At 37.9% G+C, this 27,875-nt stretch overlaps 3 protein-coding genes across 3 annotated transcripts; all 3 read left to right on the top strand.

Moving 5' to 3' along the window:
* The first annotated feature begins 245 nt into the window (after positions 1–245).
* LOC110206102 (olfactory receptor 11G2-like) lies at positions 246–1,246 on the top strand. The gene is given in 2 exon segments (XM_020983164.1): positions 246–396; positions 399–1,246. Coding segments are annotated over 2 exon segments (999 nt in total).
* An 11,271-nt stretch (positions 1,247–12,517) lies between these two features.
* On the top strand, positions 12,518–13,453 carry LOC110206551 (olfactory receptor 11G2-like). The gene has a single exon (XM_020984023.1). The coding sequence runs from the start codon at positions 12,518–12,520 to the stop codon at positions 13,451–13,453; it is 936 nt and encodes a 311-aa protein (XP_020839682.1).
* Positions 13,454–22,838: 9,385 nt separating this feature from the next.
* Positions 22,839–23,778, top strand: LOC110205160 (olfactory receptor 11G2-like). The gene is given in 2 exon segments (XM_020981523.1): positions 22,839–22,934; positions 22,936–23,778. Coding segments are annotated over 2 exon segments (936 nt in total). The 5' UTR covers positions 22,839–22,841.
* Positions 23,779–27,875: the final 4,097 nt, after the last annotated feature.

The following is a 27,875-nucleotide window of genomic DNA, read 5'->3' as shown; positions in this document are numbered from 1 at the left end:
ACATTTCAAAGTGAAAACTGTTTCTAAGTAATGAAAGTTATCTTTGAAAAAAAGATAAGTTGGGTGCCAAAGAGAATTCATATAATTAAGACATTTCCCAAAAAAATGGATAATAGATTGAGAGAAGCAGAAATTGGAATGTAGCGCCATATTTTAAAATACCAAAGAATCAAGAGATTCTATGTTTGTTCAAATTTTCAAAGACTTTCCTCAATAACCAGTCCACTGTCAAGTAATAACTTGTGATGCTTTGTGTAGTTTACAGGCAAGTGACTTTCTCCAGCACCTACAACAGCTCCAATGGTGTTACTGGTTTCATCCTCCTAGGATTCACCTACACTGGAGAGACTCAGAAACTTCTCTTCGTGCTACTATTGACAATTTACATTCTGACCCTCATGGGAATAGATCTATCATTTGCGCTGTGTGCTGGGATGAGCGAATTCATACCCCCATGTACATACTACTGGCCAACTTCTCCTTCCTGGAGATCTGCTATGTCACTACTACAGTACCCAATATGTTGGCCAACTTCTTCTCTGAGACCAAGGTCATCTCCTTCTCTGGATGCTTCCTCCAGTTCTATTTATTTTTCTCCTTAGGTGCAGTAGAATGTTTTTTTCTGGCCGTCATGGCTTTTGATCGGTATCTTGCCATCTGCCGGCCTCTACACTACCACATCATCATGACAAGACATCTCCGAACCACTCTGGTTGTCAATTGCTGGGTAATTGGCTTCCTCTGGTTCCCTGTTCCCATTATCATCATCTCCCAGTTGTCCTTTTGTGGCCCCAAGATCATTGATCACATTCTCTGTGACCCATCCCCAATTCTAGTACTCACCTGTGCACCAGCACCTATGATGGAATTTACTTGCTCCTTCTTGAGTTCTATGATTCTGGTTGTCCCCTTCTTCTCTATCATAGGGACCTATGCTCTGGTCCTGAAAGCTGTGCTGAGGATACCTTCAGGAAGAGGTAGAAGAAAGGCCTTCTCTACCTGTGGTTCCCATCTTGTTGTGGTATCCCTCTTCTATGGCTCTGCAATGGTAATCTATATGAGGCCAAGATCTGGGCATGAAGTAGAGACCCAGAAGGTTGTGACCCTGTTTTATTCCATGGTAACCCCATTCTTGAACCCTGTCATCTATAGCCTTAGGAATAAGGAGATGAAGGATGCCCTGAGGAAAGTGCTAGGACATGAAAATGAAAGTCTTTGTAAAAGATATCCTTTGAGATCCAGCTAGACTTTTAACATTCTCCAGAGGTCAAGATCCAAGAATAGTTATGTATATGTATATGTATATGTATATGTATATGTATATGTATATGTATATGTATATGTATATGTATATGTATATGTATATGTATATGTATATGTATATGTATATGTATGTGTGTGTGTATGTATATTGTACTGTACGTGTACATGTAAGTCACTTGGTCATCCTATTACCCAACCCCACTGACCTATGGAGTCCTTTAGCTGTCCTCACATTGTCAATACTTATAAGTTCAAAACTTTTACTTATCAGTAGTTTTTTGGTATTCAAATAAAGAACAGATTTCCCAACCATAGAGTTCCTACAAAAAAAAATTAAGTCTTCTGTTCACAAATAAATGGAAGATTTGCAAAACTATCTTTTTTTCATCTTAGCCTCTTTGTCTCTATAGACAAAAAAAAATGGAAATTATCTTGTTTCTTTGAGTACTTCTGAAAATAACTAGATCATAATAAATTTATATTTCTTTTACAGAATAATTTGTCACCATCCATCTCCTTGTCTATTTATAATTGTAGTTCATACAACTGAATGTATGTCATAGAACTATAGACCTAGAGCTGAAAGGAACCTGAGAGCTCCAACCCCCACATTTTATAGATATGTACACTAAGGCCCAGAGAGATTAAATGACAGGTACAAGAATAGGTAGGGCCATAATTCAAACTCAGGTCCCATGACTTGGAGTTCGTACTTCAAGTCCATTGCTCTTTCCACTGCATCATATTGCCTTCCCACAGGTCTTCTCATGTTTTACCTAGAAGTTGCCTTTTAAAAAGAACAATATTCCCATCTATCACAATAATGTAAATAAAATTAATATGGAGAAACAAAAGCCTGGTTAATTACCAGAGATTGTTTTATGTTTTTAAATCTCATACTGTCAGAGGCAAAGAACATATCCCTCCTTTTGGTTAATAAACCCAATTAACAGTTTTGTGTGAGTGTTTTCAGAGTATATTTTGTAATTAATTGAAAGAAGTGTTGGTTGGGAAATGTCTGTTGTGACAAAGAAAAATGTATTAATTATTTTAGAGTGTTAAGCAAATTTCTATGATTTCAATCATGTTTTTTAATTAATTACAAAATAATATTGTGTTTATATGTTGACTCATGCCCCCCCCACTGACACAACCTTATTAATGAAGCTATTCCCTTGTAAACTTTCCCTCCCCCTAAATTTTTTTTTCATATCTCTAGACTGTGGCTTGGTAAGATGATTTATGATGTTTATTTCAATATCAGAACATGTATGTTGTGGATTGGATCCCTTATCCTAAACCTCAGACAATTCGTGGTTACCCTATAAAGGTAATTTCCATAAAGCAAAGCTATCCTGGGTTATCTATACCTATATCTATATACATCTATATGTGTGTGTGTTTATTATAGAGAGATGATAAATAGATGTCAATATAGATGATGAAATAGAGAAAAGTGGAGATAGAAATAGAGATTATACATATAGAGAGAGAGATACATACATAGATGTGTATTTATGTGTTATAAGTGTGTAATGAGGACTGGCCACGCCCAACCCTTATGAGAATGTATAACACACAGAGTTAATGCAATCCTCACAAGGACTTTGTAGCATAAACAGACATTATGTGACTGGCTCTCAGTCTGATAATCACATGGTGAAGAGATAGATTTATGATTGGTTGTTGAGCTGTGCAAAAGTCTAAGTGAAGCCCCTACGGAAATTTTAGAGATGCGTTGAGGTATAGAAATGGGATGTACTCAAAAAGCATTCTTTGGCCTTCCCTGTTTGGCTCTGTTCAGATGAAGAGGTAAGGACTATATAATAAATCACTGTTGAGTAGAAAGTGGTCTGTTCATACCCTGATGCTGTTTCTGCCTTTGTTGTATCTATTCTTCTTGATTTCAGATTAAGAAATATTAGAGATATGTATGACCTTGTGAGCTCTAAAAGGTTAGAATAGCAGGCACCAGAATTCTGGGAGCTGAACTACAAGCTAGAATTTACAGGCCAAATACAGGCGAGTTAGGGGCCAAGGCCCTGAACAGCCACCTGCTAAACATAGCTCAGCAGTAACTATCCATTGTCCCATATCAAATTTGGAAGTGAGGTTAATGCGGGGAGGACTGGAGGAGGGTATTCTTTATACCACATGCTTTAAGTGTTGGTTCACCCTTCCCAAGGACTCAGGTAATATTTCAGAGTATGTGTGATCCCCAACCCAAGGTTAAAGGGATAGGGCAGAATTCTTCATGACTTCTATACTTGCTAAATATTTGCAATAAATGTCCCTTTGCAAAAGCTAACCAATGTTAATTGGATAAATGATAATAAGTTACTAATCACTATTGGTTAACATTGAGGAGAACACATCAGAATGAGGATTTGACCCAAAATAATCAGAAAAAAAGGCCCTTCAACCCATTAGCCCTTAAAATTCTCATAAGGAGATACAGCCTTAAAAAGGCACCATGATTATCCATAAGAGTGGGAGCTGGAATAAGGATCCAAGAGCTTATAAAGGACAAGAGAAAGAGAGAATGTGTGTGTATATGTATGCATATATATATATATATATATATATATATATATATACACATACTATGGATACATATTCATATATATACTATATATATGTAACTATACTACACACACACATATATACCTATATATTTATGCATATTCATGGCTTTCCACAATTCATGGCAACGAGCAATGGTTTCAGGAGTGTAGTTAAGAAATCAAGGTGAGCCCATTTTAACAAGAACTTCTAAACACAGAATGGATACAAGGTGATTAGGTTAATACTTAACTTGTAGACTATGGAACTCACCATCTGAGTGAAAGAAAAGAGGTCTCTTACCAAGTCCAACAGGTTTTGGGACAGTCCTCTCATGAAGAGGCTGTAGAAAACATTCATAACAGATCCAGTTTATTCATTTTTGCTGACATTTTTGCTGTTCATTGAATAAGCTTGAGACAGTTTGGAAAGCTTCCAAATCTCTCTGGTAGTAATAGACTTCAGGAACTGCAGTATCCAAGGTTAGCACAAGGGAAAACTAAATGGAAGCTACAGTTGTCATTTTTAAAAAAAGGCAGACTTTCAGTGGATCAGAGAGTGCCCAGTTCTTATAGCAAATTTCACTTTAAGAAATAGAGCAGCAGTCATCTTGATAGAAAGAAAATATACCATTCCAGAGCTTGGTTTGAAACTCTGTCCTTCAGAATGAGGGTGACAGTCCAATGAAACATAAATTCTTCACTACAGGACCATAATTAGTATAGTCCAAAAGTATTAGAAAAACTTGGAATCCAAATCAAAGGCGATGTGATAGGAACGATCCCAGAATCAGAAAATTTTCTAAAGTAATAGGCAGGTAGACTTGGCCAAATTTGGAAAGCTAATATGGGAAGAAATGAAAAACCTTAGCCAGCCCTCTGCCACCAGCATGACATCATTTCTTTGAAACTGAAATAGGCTCATGAACACCAATGTGATGGAAGGAATACTTTTATACCATTTACTGCATAGTGCCTTTTACCTCAGCCTAAAGAAAAGTAGAGAAGTGATTTTAAGACCTCTATTGCCAAAGATGATCATCCTATTGATCATCTGCATGGGGTTCATGAGCTAATGTACTCATTGTTGAAAACTATGCTGTACTAAAAGCTGATGATGAGCTCCAGTTAGGGGAATCACCAGCTTCTAGATGTCATTTTTGTTGGAAATTACCTTATTAAATTTTGAGACTTTAAATATGTTTAAATGGATAATTATGCATATGAATACATGAAATTTCAGTCAGAGGACTGTGAAGAAAAATGAAAAGAAAACTTCAACTGAAATTCTGGAGGACATTAACCAAGTTCAATGAAGGTCGCTTATTTTTTCCAATGAGATATTTCATATTTTCTTCTATTTTTTCATTCTTTTGATGTTTTACTGTTTCTTGATGTCTCATGGAGTCATTAGCTTCCATTTACCCAATTCCTATTTTTAAGGAATTACTTTCTTCAGTGATCTTTTGAACCTCCTTTTTGGCCAATTCTGCTTTTTAAGGAGTTCTTCTCTTCAGTGATTTTTTTGTATATCTTTTCCCATTTGGCCAATTCTGCTTTTTTTTTTTTGGCTAGGCAACAGGGTTAAGTGACTTGCCCAGGGTCACACTGCTAGTAAGTGTTATGTGTCTGAGGCTGGATTTGAACTCAGGTCCTCCTGAATCCACGGTCAGTGCTCCATCCACTGTGTCACCCAGCTGCCCCTTGCCAATTCTGCTTTTTAAGGAGTTCTTCTCTTCAGTGAATTTTTGTGCCTCTTTTACCATTTGGCGTATTCTGGTTTTTAAGGTGTTATTTACTTCAATATTTTTTGTGCCTCCTTTACCAAGCTGGTGACTCTTTTTCCACGTTTTCTTCATCACTCTCATTTATTTTACCATTTTTCCTCTGTCTCTCTTATTTGATTTTTAAAACCCTTTTTGAGCCCTTCTGGGACTTCTTTTTGGACTTAGACCAATTCACATTTTTCTTTGAGGTATTGGATGTAGCAGTTTTGACTTTTGGTCTTCTGAGTTTGTGTTCTGATCTTCCTTGTCACCATAATAACTTTCTATGGTCTTTTTTGTGGTTTGCTCATTTTTCCAGCTTATTTCTTAAGTTTCAGATTTCTTTGCAGCTGTATTTAGAAAAAGCACTTAGAACATACATTTAGAACAAATAATAGAAACAAAAATTTAGAATTAAAATAGTTAGAACAAATATTGGGGGTCTGTAAGTTTTCAGTTCTTCCAAGGTGGTATGATCTAAGAAGAGGTGTGTTTACTACTCTCCTGGCCTTGCTCTTGCCTGTGAGTGGCTGCAAGCGCTCTTTTTTACCCTCCAGCTATGACCAGGCTCCCTGCTCCCCTACAGCCATGTGCACTGGTATGCTAGTGCCCTAGAATTACAACTGAAGACTGTGACCTGGATCTGCATATGGGCAATGCAATGGAGTTCTACACCCAGTGGAGCAAAGGGACTCCTGTGATCCTTCTGACCAGTTATCTGATCGCCTTACCATCTATGGGCTAAGAGCTCCAGAAGCTGCTGCTCCTTATTCAGTTGCCCCCAAGGCCTGCTGCTGGCTTGAGCTCCTTAATTGACTTTTCTTAGAAAATAATAACTTAATTCATTGTAATGAATCAAGTTGAAATCAAGAGTAAGTCTAGCTGAACAGAGAAACAAATTAGAAGAAGAGAATCAGAAAAACCACTTAGTAGATAAATTAGTTCTCTTTATTAAATAGAAGTAATTTCTAGGTACAGGTCCTGAGATAGAAAGACGTCACTGAAATTTATAATTTCAGAGCTACAGCTATTCTAAGCACATGATTTCCCCTCATTCATGTGTCTTTAAGGCAGGTTTCTTTGTGTGCCCACTCTCCCCAACAGATAATGAGTGCATTGCTAAGATAGTAAAACCAAGGTTTATATATGTGGATTGTGATATGTTTACTATGTATGCGTTTGCTTTAATATATGAGTATTTGTGATGTTAGTATTATCTCTTTTGCTTTATCGTTAAGTAAATGGTTATGTTTAAGGTCTAAAAGTATAACCATGCCAGCTGTGTGATGCTAGGCATGTCACTTAACCCTAATTGCCTAAAAATAAAAAAATAAAAATTAAATAAAAATATAATATGAATGACTTTGTGTAAACAGAATTATATTTTTGAAGGGACAAGAGCAAGCATGGTGAGTAGGGGAAGCATAATCCCTCATAGTTGAAAAGAGAGGCATCATTAGGGTAGAAAATCTGGGAATAAGGTCATTGTCCCCTGCAAAGCTAAGGAAAAATCCTAAGTCTTTAGTGGATGTGAGGTCCCCCTACTGCAGTACAATCTCTGCTGTGCATGTAACAACAACAACAACAACTCACATTCATAATACACTATAAAGTTTGCAATAAATACATTCTCATTCGATAATAATAATGACAGCTAACATTTACTACTATTTAAGGTTTGCAAAGCACTTTATATACATTATATCATTTGATCCTAACAATCATGCTGTGAGGTAAATGCCATTATTTTCCCCATTTTATGGATGCAGAAATTGAACTGAGAAAGGTTGTGACAAGTCCACCATCACATAGCTAGTAAGTACCAAAGGTAGGATTCAAACCCAGATCTTTCTTTGTATTCTATCATGCTATCTCCACGCAAACTCTCCATTAGCCTGAGATATGCCTGCAGTAATTTATTTCAAATCAACAAACTTTCACACATTAACAGAGAGCTTTGGGTCTCCAATGGGGAAGGTAAAAGGCTCTTCTTAAAATTATTGTCTAAGAATTTCTAAAGTCAAAACTGTCTCTACCCTCAAAGAGCTTAAATTATGCTGGGGAAGAATATCACACAAATGAATACAAAGTAATAGTCAGGGGAGAGAATGTTCATTCCTGGGAACTGGGGTGGGGCAGGGGCGGTGTGGAAAGGGAAGTCCAATGGGGTCCATTTCACATCCAATAAGGGGTAGCCCTGAAGGCAAACATCCTTTTTAACTCACTAGTCCACTCTCCACAGTGTCCCTTCCACACCTTTTTTTCCCTCCTCAAATTTCCTATGGCTCCCTGAGGATGAGAAAGAGTAGATAATAGCCTGCACCAGTGGAAGAAATCACAGATTCATCCAAATATAAGTGCAGCTAAGTGGTTCAGTGGATAAAGTGATTGGCCTGGAGTCAGGAAGATCTGAGTTCAAATATAGCTTCATTTTACACATAAAGAAGCTGAAGCTGAGAGAGGTTAAATGATTTGTTCAGGATCACATGGCTAGTGAGCATCTGAGAGAGGATTCGAACCCATGTCCATAAGGAGTCTAAAATGTCTAAAATGGCCCTGGGCAAGTCACTTAACCAGTCTCAGTTTCCTCAATTATAAAATGCTACCATTATAAACCTATTGCCTAGAGTGGTTTTGAAGATCAAATGAGATAATATTTTTAAAGTGATAGACTGATTCTCATGCTATCTTGAAAAAATCAAAATGAAAGAACTGAGGCTGTTTCCCAAATGTTATAGATCTGAAAGCAGGAAGAAATCAAAGTTTTTGTTTCTGATTTTAATGTGATGATTCGGAGTCAGCAAGTTCTCAAGAGAAACAAAAAAAAATGGCAACAAAATTGTCCCTAGACACTATTCTCCTCCTGTACATAACTAATTGATCCCTCAAAGAGTAGAGATCAGGGACTTAGTACAAAGCAGTTTCTACTTATACTCCCTCCCTCCTCCAGCAAACACTGACATAACATCACACCAACCCCTTGGTCACTTTCTTTCTCTAGCCAGTTTGTTAGATCAGACACAAGTTTTGCACCAAGGAAAACAATCTTGGACTAATAGAATCTCAGAGTTATGAAGGACTCCTGAGTTCATCTAGTGTAACCTTCCTCCTTAAAGCATGAATCCTCTCAAACCATCCCTACAAGAGCTCACCCTTCCTTTGCTTAAAGACATCCAGTGATGAAATCTGAAGCTCTCCAGAAACAAGAAGAACAGGGAGTTCTTGACTTCAGGTTTCTGAGTAGTTCTCCAGCAAAGAAGGTGATGTAGCCTTGTTACAGCAAAAACAATTGTGTAAATATAGAGGTTTCCAGACTCAGTCTGAGGTTCCCTCCATCTATGTCTGCTAACTGGGCAGCTGAGTATATGGCATTTTTCTCCTCCAGGTGAATTTGCATTTATCACAATGGAGAATACAATCATTATTTGTAAGGGCTTTGGGCATAGATTGCATGAAATGGGAAATGAATTTTAGCTATATTCTGAAGCCCTCTGTATGCCAAAGGAATCAGGGCCATGATACTGTGCCACTTATCTGAACTGGACTGTCTGAGTCAGGCAAATGCAGGGTGTATGTGTGTGTGTGTGTGTTGGGGAGGGGGTATCTAGAGCTCTAGCAGTTCCATGACTGTCCTACTTATGGCAGAACCAGTCCATTCAACCCCTACTATAAATATATCCAAGCAATCAATAGTGTCTTCACCTCACTGGCTGCAGTGGAACAGTGCTTCCACAAACCTCCGAGCCTGCTTCTTGAGGTTCAGCCAGTTATTTCCCTTCCCTATCACCCTCTCCCAAATTGTGTGTAAGGCCCATGAGCCAGAAGAAGAGGGGTTTGCTCAGGTTTTTTCTACAAAATGGCAAACCAGCAAGGGGGCATTTTAGTCAGATAGGGTAGGTGGTGAGCAGGGAACTGGTTCTCACACTAATAATAATAATTGATGTTTATATAATACGTTAAGGTTTGCAAAAGCCCTTTGTATGCATTTTTTCATATGGGTCTCACAAAGACCCTGTGATGTAGATAGCCTTGTACTATTTCCATTTTACAAATGAGAAGCATAGAAGCACTGTGTTATACTGGACAGGGAGCTGGGCTAAGAATCAGGACGATCTGAGTTTAAATCTTGCTGAAAAGCCCTAGGCAAATCATTTAGTTTCTATGTACCTAAACTCCCTAGAACTCTTCAATAAATGATAGTGGGCTTGAGATTTGCCTTGATGTATTGCTGAAATCACAAATGTTTGCATACAGAGGAAACCGAGGTTGATAAAGATCAAGGGACTTACCCACAATATTAGTATTAGTCAGGATTTGAACCCCACTTTTCCTGACTCCACATTCCACAATATATCCTTCTATGCTGTGATATCAGACGCAATTACAATTTGTCTATTAAATTGCTTCAGTCTGAGTAATTTGTATGTATAGGCACAATTTCATAATAATTCTACCTCTGTCCCCACCAACTCCAACACCATGTCCTGTGTAAAACAAGTATTGAAAGAAACTGTGCTTCCAGGTCACTACAATTAAATTTGGGTCAGGCTAATGGGGCAGTGCTTCTTTGAAGAGCTGAGGAGTCACTGCAGTGTCAGACTTGGAATCAAGAAGACATGGGTTCGAATCCTCTCTCAGATGCTCACTAGCCATGTGATCCTGAACAAATCATTTAACCTCTCTCAGCTTCAGCTTCATTATGTGTAAAATGGAGATGATACCAAGACCTCCTTCCGAGGAAAAAAATGAGATAATATATGTAAAGTGCTTTGCAAACTGTGAAACTGTGTAGTCATGGGCAATTTACTTCATTTCTCTGTGCCCTAGACAATTCTCTCAAAATATAAATTAGAGAAGAGTTGCAAATCAGGATCAGTAAGAAGGGTTTCTGAATTAGAAGTTCTCAATGCTAATTAAATGAGAGGGAGGGTAAGAGAGAGAGAGGGAGAGAGAGCTGAGACAGAGATGATAAAGACATGAGAGTAGATACAAAGACAGTTAAAGAAATATAGGTGATATAGACATAGATGTAGATAAATACAGATATACTATAAATATATATTAGACATATGAACAAATATAGATGGGGAGAGGGAGAGAGAGAAAGAAAAAAGTTTTAGAGATCTTTTTTTTCACAAGGGATTGTTATCTTTGAAGAAATGTCAATCATATATTTCCATAGGATTTTCTTTTCATGGAAGCAGCAGAAGCATTATCATAAGGTGCCAGGACTCAGAGCTGGATAGGAGCTCTGAGTTCATCTAGTTCAGTCCTCTCATTTCCTCAGGGCAAGGAACCTGAGGCCCAAGAAGATGAAATGACCTGAGCCAAAGTCACACAGTTCATAAGGAGTAAATCTGGAGATCCATCCAAGCTCCTCTGACTACAGATCAAATGTTCTTTGCAGCAGACCCTAGGGCAGGAGTGGGAAATCTGCAGTCTTTTCATAAGGGGATTTGCTTTGGGAAGTTTAGATTCAGTCCAAGGGCAGCACTTGAGGACCTAAAGGGCCACATGTGCCCTTAAGGCTGGCTGCAGGTTCCCCACCCCTTGCCCTAGGGCCTCACCAACATGGTGGAGTGGGAGGATTGGGCTTTCTCTGAAGAACTGACAGCTTCTAAAAGCGAATCAACACATATATCACCATCCAAGACCAGAGTTCTGAGTGGCTGAAGTAGGCTGATGCCCATAGAATTATAGATTCAGAGCTTCAGGAAGTCAAGAAAACCAAACACATCTTCCCACCAATTTTCAGAGGGCCTGAAACCCCACTATTAGAAATTAATTCCCTTGTTTCTTCAAAACTTTTGGTCTTTGCAACTTCCATGTTAAAAAATGAAAGCAACCAGAGGAACATCTTAATGACATGCCATCTAACCCCTTCCCAGATTTATTATTACAGCAAACTAAAATCTAAGCTCTAAGGAGACTTGAGAAAGGATAGGGTCCTGGAAAACTCATAGATCAGAAAAGGTTCCTGAGAAGAAAGATGGTAGATCACTACAGACTAACTTTAAAAATTCCAAAATTTTGTACGCCTCTGTCCACAGCCTCATTTGTGAATCACTTACAGAAATTGCTGAGAGATGAGAAAAAAAGACATGTGCCCAGTCTTCCACCCTAAAAGCTTTATAATGTATTGGTTGAGAGTTAAACAAAATTTTAAATATACAAAGAGATTAAACATGAGGTCATCCCAAATATAACCTTGTACAGTTGTTCATAAGCACTGTTATGGAGAGTGTCTTCATAAATTAGAAAGAACTGAGTTAAATGAAGTTAATTCACATTGACAACAGATGTGGGGACCTGATTAGACACTGAATCACAGAACAGCAGATTTCAGAGAGACCTCAGAGATTTCTTAATAAAATATTGTCATTTTACAGATGAGGAAACTGAGTCCCTGAGAAGTTAAATGATTTGCCTAAGGATGCATAGCTAGTAAATAGCAGAGCTGGGATTGAAAATCCAGGGCTTTTGACTTCAAGTTCAGTACTTTTTCATTATAAATGCTGGGATTGGATGGTCTCAAAGTTCACTTCATCCCATCTGAGAGTCAGAAAGATCTCGGTTCAAGTTCTGACACATAATGACTGCGTAATTATAGGAAAACCATTTAACCTCTCTATGTCCCAGGCAGCTCTCTAACACATTTGCATAACAAATGCCAATCTACACTGGTACAAAAACTTCCCTATACCAATGAAAATCACAGGTCTGGTCAAAAAAAATCCTAAGAGCAGGAACCTTGTGTTATGGAGCCTTCATATTTTTGCAACCCCTAGTATTCTGAATTCGATAGTTGATTAAGAAATGTTTATTGTATGTAAATTTGTTATTGAGATCTTTAAAGGGCTTTTCCAAAACATTGACGATCATTTTTTCATTAAATCACCCCTATTTTTTTAAATCATATCCAGAAAAATGAATATCTCCAACACCTACAACAGCTCCAGTGAAACTACTGGCTTCATCCTCCTTGGATTCCCCTGTAGCAAAGAGATTCAGATCCTCCTCTTCATATTGTTCTTCATCATCTACATCCTGACCCTTATAGGAAATGGTTCCATCATCTATGCCGTGCACTGGGACCAGCATCTTCATAACCCCATGTACATCCTCTTGGCCAACTTCTCTTTCCTGGAAATCTGGTATGTCACATCTACTGTCCCCAATATGTTGGTCAACTTTCTCTCTGAGATCAAAACTATCTCCTTCTCTGGATGCTTCCTCCAGTTCTACTTCTTCTTCTCTTTAGGTACCACAGAATGCTTTTTTCTGGCCATTATGGCATTTGATCGATATCTGGCCATCTGCCAACCTCTGCATTATCCTACCATCATGACAGGACATCTTTGCACCTGTCTGGTGGTCAGCTGCTGGGTTTTTGGCTTCCTCTGGTTCCTGGTTCCCATCATCCTCATTTCCCAATTGTCCTTCTGTGGCTCCAAGGTCATTGACCACTTTCTATGTGACCCTGGCCCACTGCTAGCTCTCACCTGCACCAGGGCCCCTTTGATAGAGTTCACCTGTTCTACCTTGAGTTCTTTGCTCCTGTTTGTACCCTTCCTCTATATCATGGGAACATATGCCCTGGTGTTGAGAGCTGTTCTAAGGGTTCCTTCAGCAGCAGGTAGGCATAAAGCCTTCTCCACCTGTGGGTCCCATTTGGCTGTGGTGTCACTGTTCTATGGCTCTGTGATGGTGATGTATGTGAAACCAACATCAGGCCATGAAGCAGGAGCACAGAAGATTGTGACTCTCTTTTATTCTGTGGTGACTCCATTCTTAAATCCTTTGATCTACAGCCTTCGGAACAAGGACATGAAGGCTGCCCTGAGGAAATTTCTGAGTGCATAAGGATTCAAGTCTCAGCAAAAAAATACTTTAGAGAACCATATAAATTTTGAATCCCTTCCTAAGTGAAGTATCAAGAATAGCCAGCATATCTCTTGGCTCCACTCCTAGCTCTCCAACTACTTTCTACCTAGATATCTCAATAACACTTCAAGTTCAACCATCCAACACTGAACTTAACTTTTTCCCTCAAAAAGCTTCTCATTGCAAATTCTTCAATTGTATTGATGGTACACCCATTGTCACAGTACTTTGACTCAAATCTTGGTCCTCTTTTATTTTTTTTCTTTCCCTCAGCCTGTATTTCCTCCCCAAAGTTACATCTTTACAATATTTTTTCACATCAGTCCATGTCTACACCTATGTCACTGCAACCTTCATTATGTTTCCTTCAATGCCTTGTGCCTAGACTATTGTCATTGATTCCTAATTTTTTTTTTACTTGTCACTCCAATTCTCCAATCTTGAATAATGTCTAATACTCAAGCATCATCATCTTATTCTTCTGTTCAAAAGGATTCAGTGGTTCCCCATTCCTTCAGGCTAAAATACAGTCTGGGACTAGAGCTGTGCTTTTACTGGTTTAGGACAGGGCTTCTTAAACTCTTTCCACTCATGACCCCTTTTCCAGTTTTGGCAGTTACTTGGTGTTACATGGCCTGAGGGAACATGCATGCTGTGTGTTCAGAACCAAGGCTGCAGCAAAGTTGCATGATGTAACACAGGTAAGCACTGCCAGAAACACCTCAGATTCATTACACATTTTATTTTAAATTAATTTTTGGTCGCTAAGTGTTCAGAAACCTTTTACCATTGCCAAATTTTTCACAACCTCATGTGGAGTCGTGACCCACAGTTTAAGAAGTGCTGGTTTGGGAAACTTTTTCTAAAAAGAGCTTGCTGTTTAAAATCCTTCACAATCTGGCTGCAGTCTGGTTCCACAGTCTCATTGTGCCTGTTTCCACCTCTGTGTGGGTCACCATCACCCACTCCCACTCATTCCCGTAACACACTTCCTAGACATTTTCTCCTCTTGATATCCTTACATTTCTTCTGGGCTCAGATGCTTCCTCTAAAGGACCTTACATGGTGCCCCTAAAAAAAGCATGCTCTCTTCCTCAAAGTTCTGATAACATTTTACCCAGCACTCTCCTATACCTTTATCACATTATGCCTAATATTTATTTGGGTGCATATTTGTGTGCATATCAGTCACTTTCATATTTCAAGTTCCTTGAGGACATAGTATGTCACTTTTCATCTTTCTGCCCCTAATGCCTAAAAATGTTGTGCATGTGCATCTAAAGAACTGAATTGAATTCCGTTACTAAACTTCATCAACCTTAGAGTTTCTTATATTTCCCGGCTTTGCTCCTATTTGTAACTTTACAAAACATAATCTATAAGTTTTCTCAGAATTAGAATCAGAGAAGTCATCCATAACTTCCAGGATCTTTGGAGAACTACGAAATATGTTGCTCATTAACAGATAGAAATAGAAAAGTAGAGTTAGGAAGATCTTGCCTTATCTTACTTAACCTCTTTGGTATCATGGACAATGCTTAAAATTTCCTCTTCTGAACACTTATAAGAACAACTAAATCACTAAAGTAATGTTTTCCATTGGACCATGGATTTACAGCTGGAAAAGACCTTAGAGGTCTTTGAGTTCAACTCCCCAACTTTTTATAGATGAGGAAACTAAGGCACAGAACAGCTAAGTGACCTTCCAAGGGTCATATAGCTAGTAAGTTACTGAGGCAGGATTCAAATTCACATCTTCCTGACTCCAAATCCAGGGATCTATTCATTGCACCACCTCTTGTCCTGTTTCAAAGTTGTTGCATCATTATGTCATTATCTATTAATAAGTGTACCTCATTATTGAATCAACAACTTCAAAGAAAATTTGGCTCAAAGTGAAATCATCTTCTACAATACACTTCTACAAAATGATAATTGTAGAATAGAAACTCTTTGAAGGCAGGAACTGTTATAGTTTTATCTTTGTATCCCCATACCTAATAAAATTCCTGACACATAGCAAGTGCTTAATGCATGTAACCTGAATTGGATAGAAAAGAAATTAATTGAATCAAACTGAATTGATAAATACAATACAAAAGTAGAACAAGAGTCAGTAGGTGGTGCACTGGATAAAACTCCAGCCTTGGAGTCAGGAGGATGTGAGTTCAAATCTGGCCTCAGGCACATAACACAATTACTAGCTGTGTGACTCTGGGCAAGTCACTTAACCCTGATTGCCTCATCAAAAAGTCAAAAAAAAAAGTAGAACAAACATAGCCCCAAAATGTAATACAAATCATTAATTGAAGTACAGCAAACTCATTTAATTCAAATATTAAAGGAAATTTTTAAATTTTGTAATGAAACATGAAAAATAGTTTTTAAAAGATATCTCCTCATATTGAAACTTTTAAAAATACACCATATTGTTTTTCTTAGCAGTAGATTAATGAAATATGGGATAGATCCTTGATTTCACTGTCCCCTTTCAACTCAACATGTGTTTTTTCTTTCTATCCCAATGTGACATTCCTATTTAAAGTCTTATAGACTTGGATTGTCCTTTCTCATTTGGTTTATCTTTAGAAATAACTTTATTCCATGGTGCCATTTTCAGAAAAAGATATTACTAAAGCAGATTTTAAATTCTTTGTGAGTATAAATACAGTGTTTTATATTCCCCATGAGTTAGTGTAAGATTAATAAGTACTTTTTTATTGACCGAAGAAAAAATTATGCACTCATACAGAAATCAATCCAGAAAGAATCATATTTTGTAACACAATCTTCCTTTTCTTGTGCTGCTGTGAAGGATGCAGGGGGCAGAGAGAGAGAGGGAAACACGAAAGGTGTTTGGTGTTCTTTTCATTATTTTTCTTGATGATGCTATTTCTATAACATTGTTCCCATTAAATCCCAATGACATTAAAAATTTAGATTTCATTGAATAATTTTTAAAAGTCTTGAAAACAACACAATAAATACTGATTCCAAACACAACTTTCTGGTACATACATCTATCCATACATACATACATATGTTTACAGGTTGTACCTCCTCAGTTGAATAGGGGTTTGAAGAGGTCACTGTCTGTTTTTTTTTTTTAATTTTGTCTGTATGTCAGTGCTTAACACAGGTCCTTGCAAAATTTCCAAATCTATGATTTCTTCAGTGTAGGGACCTCTATATTTCCTCTGCCAATGCACAGCAGTACTTTCTCTACATATATGCAATTGGCAAGGAGCATGGAAAGGTTAGGTGACTAGCTAGTGTGTGTCAGAGACAAGGTTTGAACTTGGTTCTTCCTAACTTCCTAATTCCAAAACCAGTTCTCTCTTCACAATGACACTCTGACTCTGTGTCTTGTGCACAGTGGGTATCTAATAAATCCTTGCTGGATTGGGTTATATTACTAAAGTAGTATAGTTCTTTTCTTTCCAAGAATACAGATAAAACAATCTATGCTTTTTAAAATATCAAATAAACTTCTATTCAACAGTTAGTAAGTTGAAAGATCTCTAAAGATATGAAAGAGATTACTAAAATCTGTTTTTCTTTCAGACATATTTAAACCCTTTAAAATTGCATGGGAAAATGAACAATTTCAAAAATTGACTTGAAAACTTTTAAATAAAAACAGATGTAGCCCAGGTTCTGGAGCTACTCTCCCAACTCCCACTCACATTGGCAGATTGGGTCCCAGAAGGCAGCTGCTACATTTCTTCTCAAAGTCCTAGGAGTGTCTCTGAGGGAGGGGAGGAGGAAGGGATCTTTACACTGCTATAGTCTACAAGCCCCACCAGGGTTCTTCTCTCCAATGAAATCAATTAATCAGCCAGTCTTACTCAGCTTTTAGAAAGGAGCATTTTGGGGTAGCTAGGTGACTCAGTGGATAGAGCACCAGCCTTGGAATCAGGAGAACCTGAGTTAAAATCCAGCCTTAAACACTTGACACTTAGTAGCTGTGTGACTCTGGGCAACTAGCCCAAAAAAAATTTTTTTTAAATAAAAGAGCATTTTACTAAGATGGTAAAGTAAGGATGGGTGATACAAAATATCTCCTCAGAAATTAGTGATACACTCTCCCACCAACATGTACAGAATCCAGAGGAAGTGGGCTCAAGTACAGATGACAAAGGGGGTCACTTATAGTTCCTGGAGATGGTGTTAGAAATCCTTTTGTCCCCTTCATGGAACCCTCATGAAGCTCTCTTTAGGTATGATATAGCTTTCTACATTATTCTTTGTAGAATCTTGAATCTGCCTTTTATCAGTATATCTAGTTTTTCCTCATGCTCAATGTAGACACTGCTACCAGTCTCTACTGTCCCAGGGGTGCTAATAGGGTATAAATGAGAAGTCCAAATCCTCCAGAATTCACAAGATAGTCCTGTTTCAACTGTATAGAAATGGGAGGGTGGCAAAAGTAGAAGCTATAAATATATAGATCTGTAGATATAGATGTATCTATACCATTGTTCAGTCATTGTCATGTCTGACTCCTTGTGACCCCATGGACCATAACACACCAGGTCCTTCTATCCTCCACTATCTCTTGGAATTTGTCCAAGTTCATGTTCATTTTTTCCATGATACTATCTCTCCATCTCATCCTCTGCCCTCCCCTTTTCCTTTTGCCTTCAATCTATTCCAACATCAGAGTCTTTTCCAATGAGTCCCATATTCTCATTATGTGGCCAAAGTATTTAAGCTTCAGCTCCAGTGTTTGATCTTCCAGTGAATAGTCTGAATTAATTTCTTTAAGTGCTGACTGATTTGACTTCCTTGCTGTACAAATGACTCTCAAAAGTCTTCTCCAGCACAAAAATCCATAAGTGTCAATTGCAGGGCACTCAGCTTTCCTTATAGTCCAACTGTCACCATCTACACTGCTACTAGAAAAAGCATAGCTTTGACTATTGGACCTTCGTCAGCAAGATGATGCCTCTGTTTTTTAGTATGCTGTCCAGATGTGCCATAGCTTTCCTTCCAATGAGAAAGCATCTTTTAACTTCCTGGCTGCAGTTTCCATCTGCACTAATCTTTGAGCCCAATAATACAGAATCTGACACTGCTTCCATTTCTTCTCCCTCTATATTCCAGGAAGTGATAAGACCAATTGCCAAGATCTACTTTTTTGTTAAGCTTCAAGTCATCTTTTACACTCTTTTCTTTCACTCTCATCCAAAGGCTTCTTCATCCTCTTCACTTTCTTCCATCAGAGTGGTATCGTCTACATATCTGAGATGTTAATATTTCTCCCAGAAATTTTAATTCCAGCTTTTGATTCATCCAGCCTGGCATTTTGAATGATGTACTCTGCGTGTAAGTTAAATAAATAAGGTTACAATATACAGCCTTGTCATATTTATTTTCCAGTCTTAAACCAATCAATTGTTCCATGTTTGGTTCTCACTATTGGCCAGCATACAGGTTCCTCAGGAGACAAACAAGATGATCTAGGACTCCCATCTCTTTGAGGACTTGCCACATTTTTGTTGTGATCCACACAGTCGAAGGCTTTAGTGTAATCAAGGTAGCAGATGTAATTTTTTTTTCTCTGGAACTCCCTTGCTTTCTCCATGATCCAGCAAATGTTAGCAATTTAGTCTCTACTTCCTCTGCCTCTTCAGAAACCAGCCTGCTCTTCTGGTAATTCTCAGTTCACATATTGCTGAAACCAAGCTTGCAAAATTGGCATGTGGAATAAATGCAATTTTACAGTAATTTGAACATTTCTTGGCATTGCCCTTCTTTAGGACTGGGACATAAACCTATCTTTTCCAATATGGTACCCACTGTTGGGTTTTCCAAATTTGCTGGCATATTGAGTAAAGCATTTTAAAGGGCATTATCTTTTAGGGTTTTAAATAACTCAGCTAGAGTTCCATCACTTCTACTAGCTGTCTGGCTCTAGATCAGTAACCACACCAACATGGTTATTGGTGATATTAAGATCTTTCTTCTATAGTTCTTTTTTGTATTCTTGACACCTCGTCGTAATCTCTTTTGCTTCTGTTAAATGCCTACCATTCTATATCTCTACCACAATGGAACAAAAACCTCAATGAACTTAATGTGATATAAGGGTATTCTGAATCCCAGTCCAGATTTCTGTCCACCACATGCTGCCTGCCAAGACCAATATTCTCCTGATGCTCACCTCAAACCTACATTCCAAGCAAAAATACCAGGGCCCTAAGGGACTATTCTAGATTGACAGAATCAGTTTTTTCTCTGTCCCCTAAGAGATCTGAGAAAAAAAAAAACAGAAGAAACACAGCTAGAAGTGCCTTGAACATAACATAGATATTTTATAAGAATCACTGCTGAAACTGAGTCCTCAGAAGGAGCAGGTTCTTAAGAGGAGGAAAAAATAAGCACAAGTTGTCCCCAGACACTATTCTTCTGCAAATAACTAAGTGGTCCCTCAGAAAGCAGGCATCAGGGATTTACTCCAGAGTAGGTTTTACTTATAATCCCTCCCTTTTCTCTAAAATACCAAGAGTTGCACCAACCCCACATTCACATCCGTTTCTTATACTGATTGTTGGATAGGATACGTTTTTTCTATTACAAAGAAAATCATAGATTAATAGAATCTCAAAGTTGTAAGGGACCTCAGAGCTCATCTAGTCCAAAACTCCTCCATGAAACATGAATCCTCTTACCATCCCAACCAAGCCATTCCCACAAGAGCTTGTCCAGCCTTTGCTTGAAAATCTCCAGAAGGAAATCTGAAGCACTCATGAGAAAAGAAGAAAGGGGATCTTGACTTTGGGCTCCTTTTTCCTGCTCCAGGAAAGAAGGTGATATAGTACTTATGGAAAATACAATTATATAAATACAAAGGCTACCAGGCTCTTTCTGAAGCTTCTTGATGTGGGCTTACTGGATAGCTGAGTTGTGTCATCCCTCCAGGAGCCATTCTCTTTTATCACAATGGAGAACACTATTTTTATTTTCAAGGGCTTTGGGCACATAGTATAATGAAATGAGAGTGGGCCATGACTGATATCTTCATGTAACCTTCTGTCAGTTGCTCACTGGAAGTAAATTGAGGCCTGAGTTATCTGAACTGACTGCCAAGTCAGGCAAACAGGCTGAGTGGGTGGGAATCTATGGGACTGGTAAATGCTTTGATAGTTGGCACTGTAAAGACCCTATCCATATATCTCCTATAACATGCTGTGCACATACACACAGATATGCTAGGCAGCCACTCATATGATAGCAGGACTACCTACAATACAAGTCCCACTCCTCCTCATGCCCTTTATCCTTTCTTCAAGTTGGGGTTATCCTAGGATCTGTAGGACACTCCAAGTCTACCAAGCTGTCAACCGGAAGGGAAAGGATATCAGTACATAAAGCTTTAGTCAAACAGGGTGATCAGTCTTGTGTAGACCAGAGGAAGTGTCTTCAACCAAGTACAATCACTTTTTGGTTTTGTGTCTGTTGGCAAATATATTTGTCAAAGCAATTTGTAATGACACAACTCCAGGATCATTTTGCTTGTGTCCCCACAAAATGTCACAAACAAAAAGCCCTCTGTCCAAAAGAACTTCTGGGTTACTAGAAAAATGTCAGTGCCCTCAGCAGAAACTGTAAAGTTCAGAGTAAGGGTAGATAGTGGATTTGGGGGAAAAAGGTAAAGATTCCTATTGTGGTTATGTGAAAGTAACATGCCTGAGGTATATCTAGGTGTAAGTCCAGTAGCCAGTTGGCGATTGAAGGTCAGAAGAATGACTAGAACATATAGGTTTGGGAATTACTGCATAGAGCAAATAATTAAACCCACCCCAAGAGCTGATGAGATCACCAAGAGAGAGCCTAGAGAAAGAAGACGCATGATTCAGCAAAGATCCTTAAGGAATGCTCCTCGTTGATGATTGGGAGATGGAGCAACCAACAAACGAGACTCAGACAAATCTGTGAGGTGGGTAAGAGAAGATGAGGGAGTGTTCTAGAGTGTCAAAAGCAACAAAGATACCAAGGAGAATGAATACTGAGAAAAAGTTACTAGGATTTAACAGTTAAGAGATTAGTGGTAACCTTAGAGAAAATTATTTCAGTAGAGTGATAGGATCAGAGCCCAGATTTCAAGGGGTTGAGAAGTAAGTAAAGGTGAGGAAATGGAATCAGTGAGTGTAGATGACTCTAGAAATTCAGCTAGAGAGAAGAAATAAAGAACATCTTGGGGCAGGAGGATAAAGATGTTTTTAAGGAGATGATTGGGTTGCATATGTAGACATAAAGAAAGGAGACAATGGATATAGAGTTGTCGAAGATGAGAAAAAAAGAGGAAATAATCAAGGCAGCAATTTCCTGGAGAAGAAAAGAAGGAATTGGATCAAGGTCTCAAGTACAATTGTTGACCTTGTCAAAAAAGGGGCACCTCATCACCAGAGACTGAAGCGAAGGAGGAGAAAATGGTACATGATGTAGAAGGGTTTTGAGTTGTGGAGTAGGAAAGAATGGGGAGTTGATGTATAAGCTCATTTTTTTTCAGTAAAGTATCAGTGAAAGGTATTCAGAGTGTCCTAAAAAACTTAGTTCAGTTTTCAGCTTTAATAGTCTGAATAACTTAAAACTTCCCTAAGACTTTTGGTACACCCTGTATAATAATGTAGAGAAAGGGAAAGATTAGCAAAGTCGTTAGGAGGATAAATTACTACATTTTAACATTTAAGTGAAATAGGAGATTCCTAGGTCATGATAACTGAAGCTTTGAGCCTCCTATTCTTATCCTTTAAACACCAAATCCAATGCCAGCTAGTTAACAACTCCTTTTTTTAACCTCTTGATCCGTAATGACAAATGCCTTCCTATCTCAAAGACGATTTTGTTTTATAGGTCTCTGACACAGTCATCATGTACTATTTTGTATTATATCTAGCCTAGATTGGCAGGGTGGACTAATGGAAAATGCAGGGTTTTATTCTCATTTTTAAGGACTTCCTATTTCAAAGAACTGTAAGAAACATGACAGATGGGAGCTCATGGACTCAGGTCCAGAGAAGCCCAGATAGTTTTGGGCTAGGCTTCCCTGATCCAAAGAGTCTTTTATCTGCCATTATTCTTCAGCCTCTCCTTCCAGCTAGGAAGAGCCATACTTCGCATCAGTTCTTTGCCATTACAAGGCTACGTTAATGTTTTTTGGTATATAATTCCTTTGCTACACTATAATCCCTGTGGGCAGGGACCTTAATATAATGAAGCTTTATATTTCTCCAGTATTCTATACTCAGTATTGATTAAAAAATGTTTGTTGCATTTTTATTTGTTTTTAAGATCTTCATAGAGTGTAAAAATGGTCAGTTTTCAATCAATAACCTCTGATTGTTTTATAGCTTACAGGCAAATGAAAATTTCCAACACCAACCACAGCTCCAATAGTACTGCTGGTTTCATCCTCCTTGGATTCCCCTGCAGCAGAGACATTCAGATCCTCCTCTTTCATACTTTTCTTGATCATCTACATCCTGACCCTTCTAGGAAATGGTTCTATTATTAGTGCTGTATGTAGGAACAAGCAACTTCATACCCCCATGTACATCCTCTTGGCCAATTTCTCATTTCTAGAGATATGGTATGTCACCTCTACTGTCCCCAATATGTTGGCCAACTTTCTCTCTAATACCAAGATGATTTCATTCTCTGGATGCTTCCTCCAGTTCTACTTTTTCTTCTCCTTAGGTGGTACAGAATGTTTTTTTCTGGCCATTATGGCATTTGATCGCTATCTGGCCATCTGCTGGCCTTTGCAATATCCCACCATCATGACAGGACATCTCTGCATCAACCTGGTGGTCACCTGCTGGGTGTCTGGATTTCTCTGGTTCCTAGTTCCCATAATTCTCATCTCCCAACTGTCCTTCTGTGGCTCCAAAGTCATAGACCACTTTCTTTGTGACCCGGGCCCACTGTTAGCTCTCACTTGTACCAAAGCCCCTTTGGTAGAATTCACCTGCTCCATTGTGAATTCTTTGCCACTGTTTATTCCCTTCCTCTTCATCATGGGAACCTATGCCATGGTTCTCAGAGCTGTTCTGAGGGTTCCTTCAGCAGCAGGTCGACGTAAAGCCTTCTCCACCTGTGGGTCCCATTTGGCTGTGGTGTCACTGTTCTATGGCTCTGTGATGGTGATGTATGTGAAACCAACATCAGGCCATGAAGCAGGAGCACAAAAGATTGTGACCCTCTTTTATTCTGTGGTGACCCCATTCTTAAACCCTTTGATCTACAGCCTTAGGAACAAGGACATGAAGGATGCCCTAAGGAAAATCTCGAGCACTTGAACATTATCATCTTTAAAAAAGATATCCTTGGGGCCCAAGATAGATGTGCAATATCTATCTTAGACAAAAAAATCAAGAATGAAAAATATCAACATACAAGAAATATGTTCAATCCTTCATTTCCAGTAGTCTGTTGGACCTCTCTACCATGATATGCCACTTGCATTTCAAATCCAGCATGGCCAAATTTGAACTCATCATCTTTCCCTAAAAATGTGCCCTTCTTTCCAATTTCCATATTTTCATTGGTTACTCGATAATGGGAGAATGGTCATTTGTCCAATAATGAAGTTCAAGATATTGGAATCATATGTTATACATTCCTGTCTCTCAGCCTTCCCATCCAATCTGTTCTTAAACCCTTTCAGCTTTTTATTTGCAATATCATTCCCATGGGTTCCTTGATTTCCATTCACACTGCGATTATCCTCATTACCTCAACTATAATAATATAACAAGTTCCTAATTCATCTTCCTGAATCCTGTCTCCCCCTTCTCCAATCCACCCTATCTACTTGTCAAAATAATTTTCCAAATAAACAGAGAATCATGTCATTTACTCCCCTACTCAAAATATTTTAGCAGCTCTGGATAGCTTATCACAGAAAATAAATATTTTCATCTGAGACTTTATAGTCCTCAACAATCTCACTCCAACCTTCCTTTCCAATTTTTTTTCTATTTCCTTTTCTATATGCTATACTCTAGCCAAAGACCACTATCTCTTTCCTAGTCTCATCTTGCCAAGTTCAAATATAATCCCCTATGCCTAGAACATACTTTCTCTACATCTCTACCTTTTGTAACCCTTCTCTTCCTTAAAAGTCAAGATCAGAAATGCTTCTTTCATGCAGTTTTTCCTAATCCTTCCAACTTTAAGTGGTATCCTCCACTTCAATGTCTTCTAGGATCTTGTATAGACTTCTTTCAAAATTTTTTTAAATTTTTTTTGGTTTTGCATTACATTTACAGATTATTTTTGCTTTATGAAAAAAGTCTCAAAACTTAGAAAAACAATTTAAGTAAAATTAATAATACAGTGACCTCTTCTGAAAGTACTTAAAACATTTCACAACTGTAGCACCTCCCCCCTCTACCACCTCTCTATTTTTTTTAAATTAACACAAAGTTATTTCCTCTCCCCACCCCCAACTTCATTGAAGGAAAAAAGGAAGAAAAGCAAGGATCTTGTAACAGATATGTACAGTCAAGGGGGGAAAAGTCCGTTGGTGGATCTGTACACATATGTGTGTTTATAATTCTGTACGCTAAATCTATCACCTTGCTGTAATAGATAACATATTTCATCACTGGTCCTCTGGAATCACAAATGGTCCTTGTATTGATCATAGTTCTAACAGTTTTTAAAATAATTTTTCTTTACAATGTTATTATTACACAAATTATCCTCCTGGTTCTGCTCATTTCATTCATCATCAACTTATAAGTCTTCAAAAATGTTCATTTTTATAATATCAATGTTTTAGTATGCATTGTTTTTCTGGTTCTGTTCATTTTACTCTACACCAGTTCATAAAGAGACCAAAGAAAGAGGAAAAAGACCCATATGTACAAAGATAATTATAGCATCTCTTTTTGTAATAGCATAGAATTGGAAATGGAAGGGATGTCCATCAGTCAAGGAATGGCTAATTTGTGGTATATGAATATGATGGCATTCTATTGTGCTGTAAAAATTAGGAAATAGATTACTTTTAAAAGAAATAGATTTTTTTCTTCTATGTCTTTCTTCTACATCTTTTTTACACTCTGCTTTGTCTCAACTTAAATCTGTAAACATCCTATCTCATTATTCTATTCTAAGTTCCTTAATAGCAAGGATTGTGTTGGTTTTTGTCACTATATTCTCTAATGCAGTAATTCATATGTAGGAGGAAGACAATAAATTTTGTTCTGAATGGAATCCAATTATTAAATTTTACTGACTATTGGGTCCCTTACCTTTCCTGTCTTTGTTTATATTTGTAGTACAACAAGCTCTATTTTTACAAATTTTCTCAAAATCAAAACCATGCAGGAAGATTGAAGTTTCACAGCTCCTTTCACAACTGTGAAATATGGTGCTTGTGAATATATGAGGCATTGTGTTATAATGGAACAAGCATTAGTTCAGGAGTTAGAGGAATGAGAGTGAAATTTCAGCTTTGTTCTTTATTTGTTAGGGATCCTAAGCAAGTCATTTTACAACTCTGTGCTTCAATTACCTTGTCTACAATAGAAGGGATTGGGACCAGGTAATTTCTAAGGTCAATGGCCAGCTCTAAATCCTATGTGTATAAATAACTAACTCCTATGGACAGAGAAGAAAAACTTGTACTCTGTCAATCAACAAGAATTTTTTAGGCATAACCTGTGTGTAAGGCATGATGCTAGGTGCTAGGGATACAAATACAACAATAATACTAACTAGCATTTCCACTGTACTTTAAGTTTTGCAAAGTACTTTAGAAATATTGTTGAATTTTGTCCCTACAAGAACCCTGGGAGGTAGGTGCTATTATTATGCTCATTTTGCAGAATGGGGAAATGGAGACAGACAAAGGTTAAGTTATCTTCCCAGTCTTACACAGATAATCTGAGGCCAGATTTTAACTTAGGTCTTCCTGAGTCCAGACCCAGTGCTCTGTGTACTGTCCAACTCTTACCTACAAGCGCTATGCACAAAAGAATACAAGTTTTGAATGCTGAAACCTCACAAGTCATCTTGTGGGATTTACAGGCTAGATTTCTTTTTTAAGGTCCATACCCTAAAGCCAAATCACTGGTTCTAATTGATTGGCCAGCAATAGGTCCCAGCCCAAGCTTTAGTCAGTCATTGTTTGGGTTTTGATGGCTCAGAGTAAGTGTAAATAGCAATTGTTTCTGGTTGGCACATTTGATGGCTCAGAGTGAGTGCAAATAGCAATTGTTTCTGGTTGGCACAAAACTCTGAGGGTCTCCCCCTCCCACATTGATTTTTTTTTACTAGATAAAAGAGGAAATTCTTTGCCTCATTTCTTACCTAGCCTTAATCACTCATTAGACATTGCCTCTGACAAACTGAGACTTGGGAAAGACCTTAGCTTAAAAAGTTCAAGGTCTCCCACTGCATCCAGGACCACCTCCAATTGTCCCAATCTGTGTCTTGCCACTGGATCCAGATGGCTCTGGAGGAAAGAGTGAGGCTGGTGACTTTGCACAGCCCTGCCTCACTTAAATCCAATTCTCTAGCAAGTCATGACATCACCTTCCTGATGTCATGGTCGTCTTCAAGAATGAACAACAAACAACAACCTAGCTGCCTCTACAACAAATAAAAGAATCTCTACTCACAAGAAGTTTACATTCTAATAGGAGTCAGTCATTGCTTTATTTTATTCAATATCTTTCATACCACAGACAGAATGTGGCAAAGTTCTTTTCAATTTTGAGACCTTGAAAGAATGAATAAATTACATGAACCTGTATTTAATATATTTCAGAAGGGTTATTATCATCATTCTAATCATTATGTATTTATAAGTGTATCTCATTTTACTGAATAAACAGTATCCTAGAAAAGATTACGTAAAAGCAAATTTCTGTAAATTCAATAATGTCATATAACTGACTTCTATAAAATTATAAATAGGCTGCAATAGCAAAACAAACAAAGCCTCAAAACATAATAAAAATCAACATTCAGAATGCAACAATTTTATTTAAACCAAATGTTTGAAAAAGAAATAGTGTTATACTGGTAAAAGATGAAAATGTTTATCAAAAAAAATCACAAAGTACAAACCTTATACTGAAACTTAAGCTATAACCAATCCTACTTTCCCTTTGCAGTTCCTCATATGAGCTGGAAACATGTCTGGGACTGTACATAGCCCTTTAAATCATGAAGCGGTTTCTTTTCCTTTCCCAAAATGAATGTTCCTAATTGATGTTTTTAACTATTCCTTCTCCTTGGTTTCATCACGTGAAATAAGACATTGCAAAGGATAGAGTGTTAGACTCAGGGTTAAAAAGACCTAAATTCAAATCCTGTCTGAACGCAATTTTCAGTTGGGTCAGTCAGTCAATAATCATTTATTAAGTGCCTAAAATATGCC

The sequence above is a fragment of the Phascolarctos cinereus genome, unplaced genomic scaffold, assembly GCF_003287225.1.
Source record: "Phascolarctos cinereus isolate Bilbo 61053 unplaced genomic scaffold, phaCin_HiC Scaffold_3;HRSCAF=262, whole genome shotgun sequence".
NCBI classification, from domain to species: Eukaryota; Metazoa; Chordata; class Mammalia; order Diprotodontia; family Phascolarctidae; genus Phascolarctos; species Phascolarctos cinereus.
The sequence above is the reverse complement of the archived record's forward strand: the minus strand, read 5'-3'. Positions and strand labels throughout refer to the sequence as shown.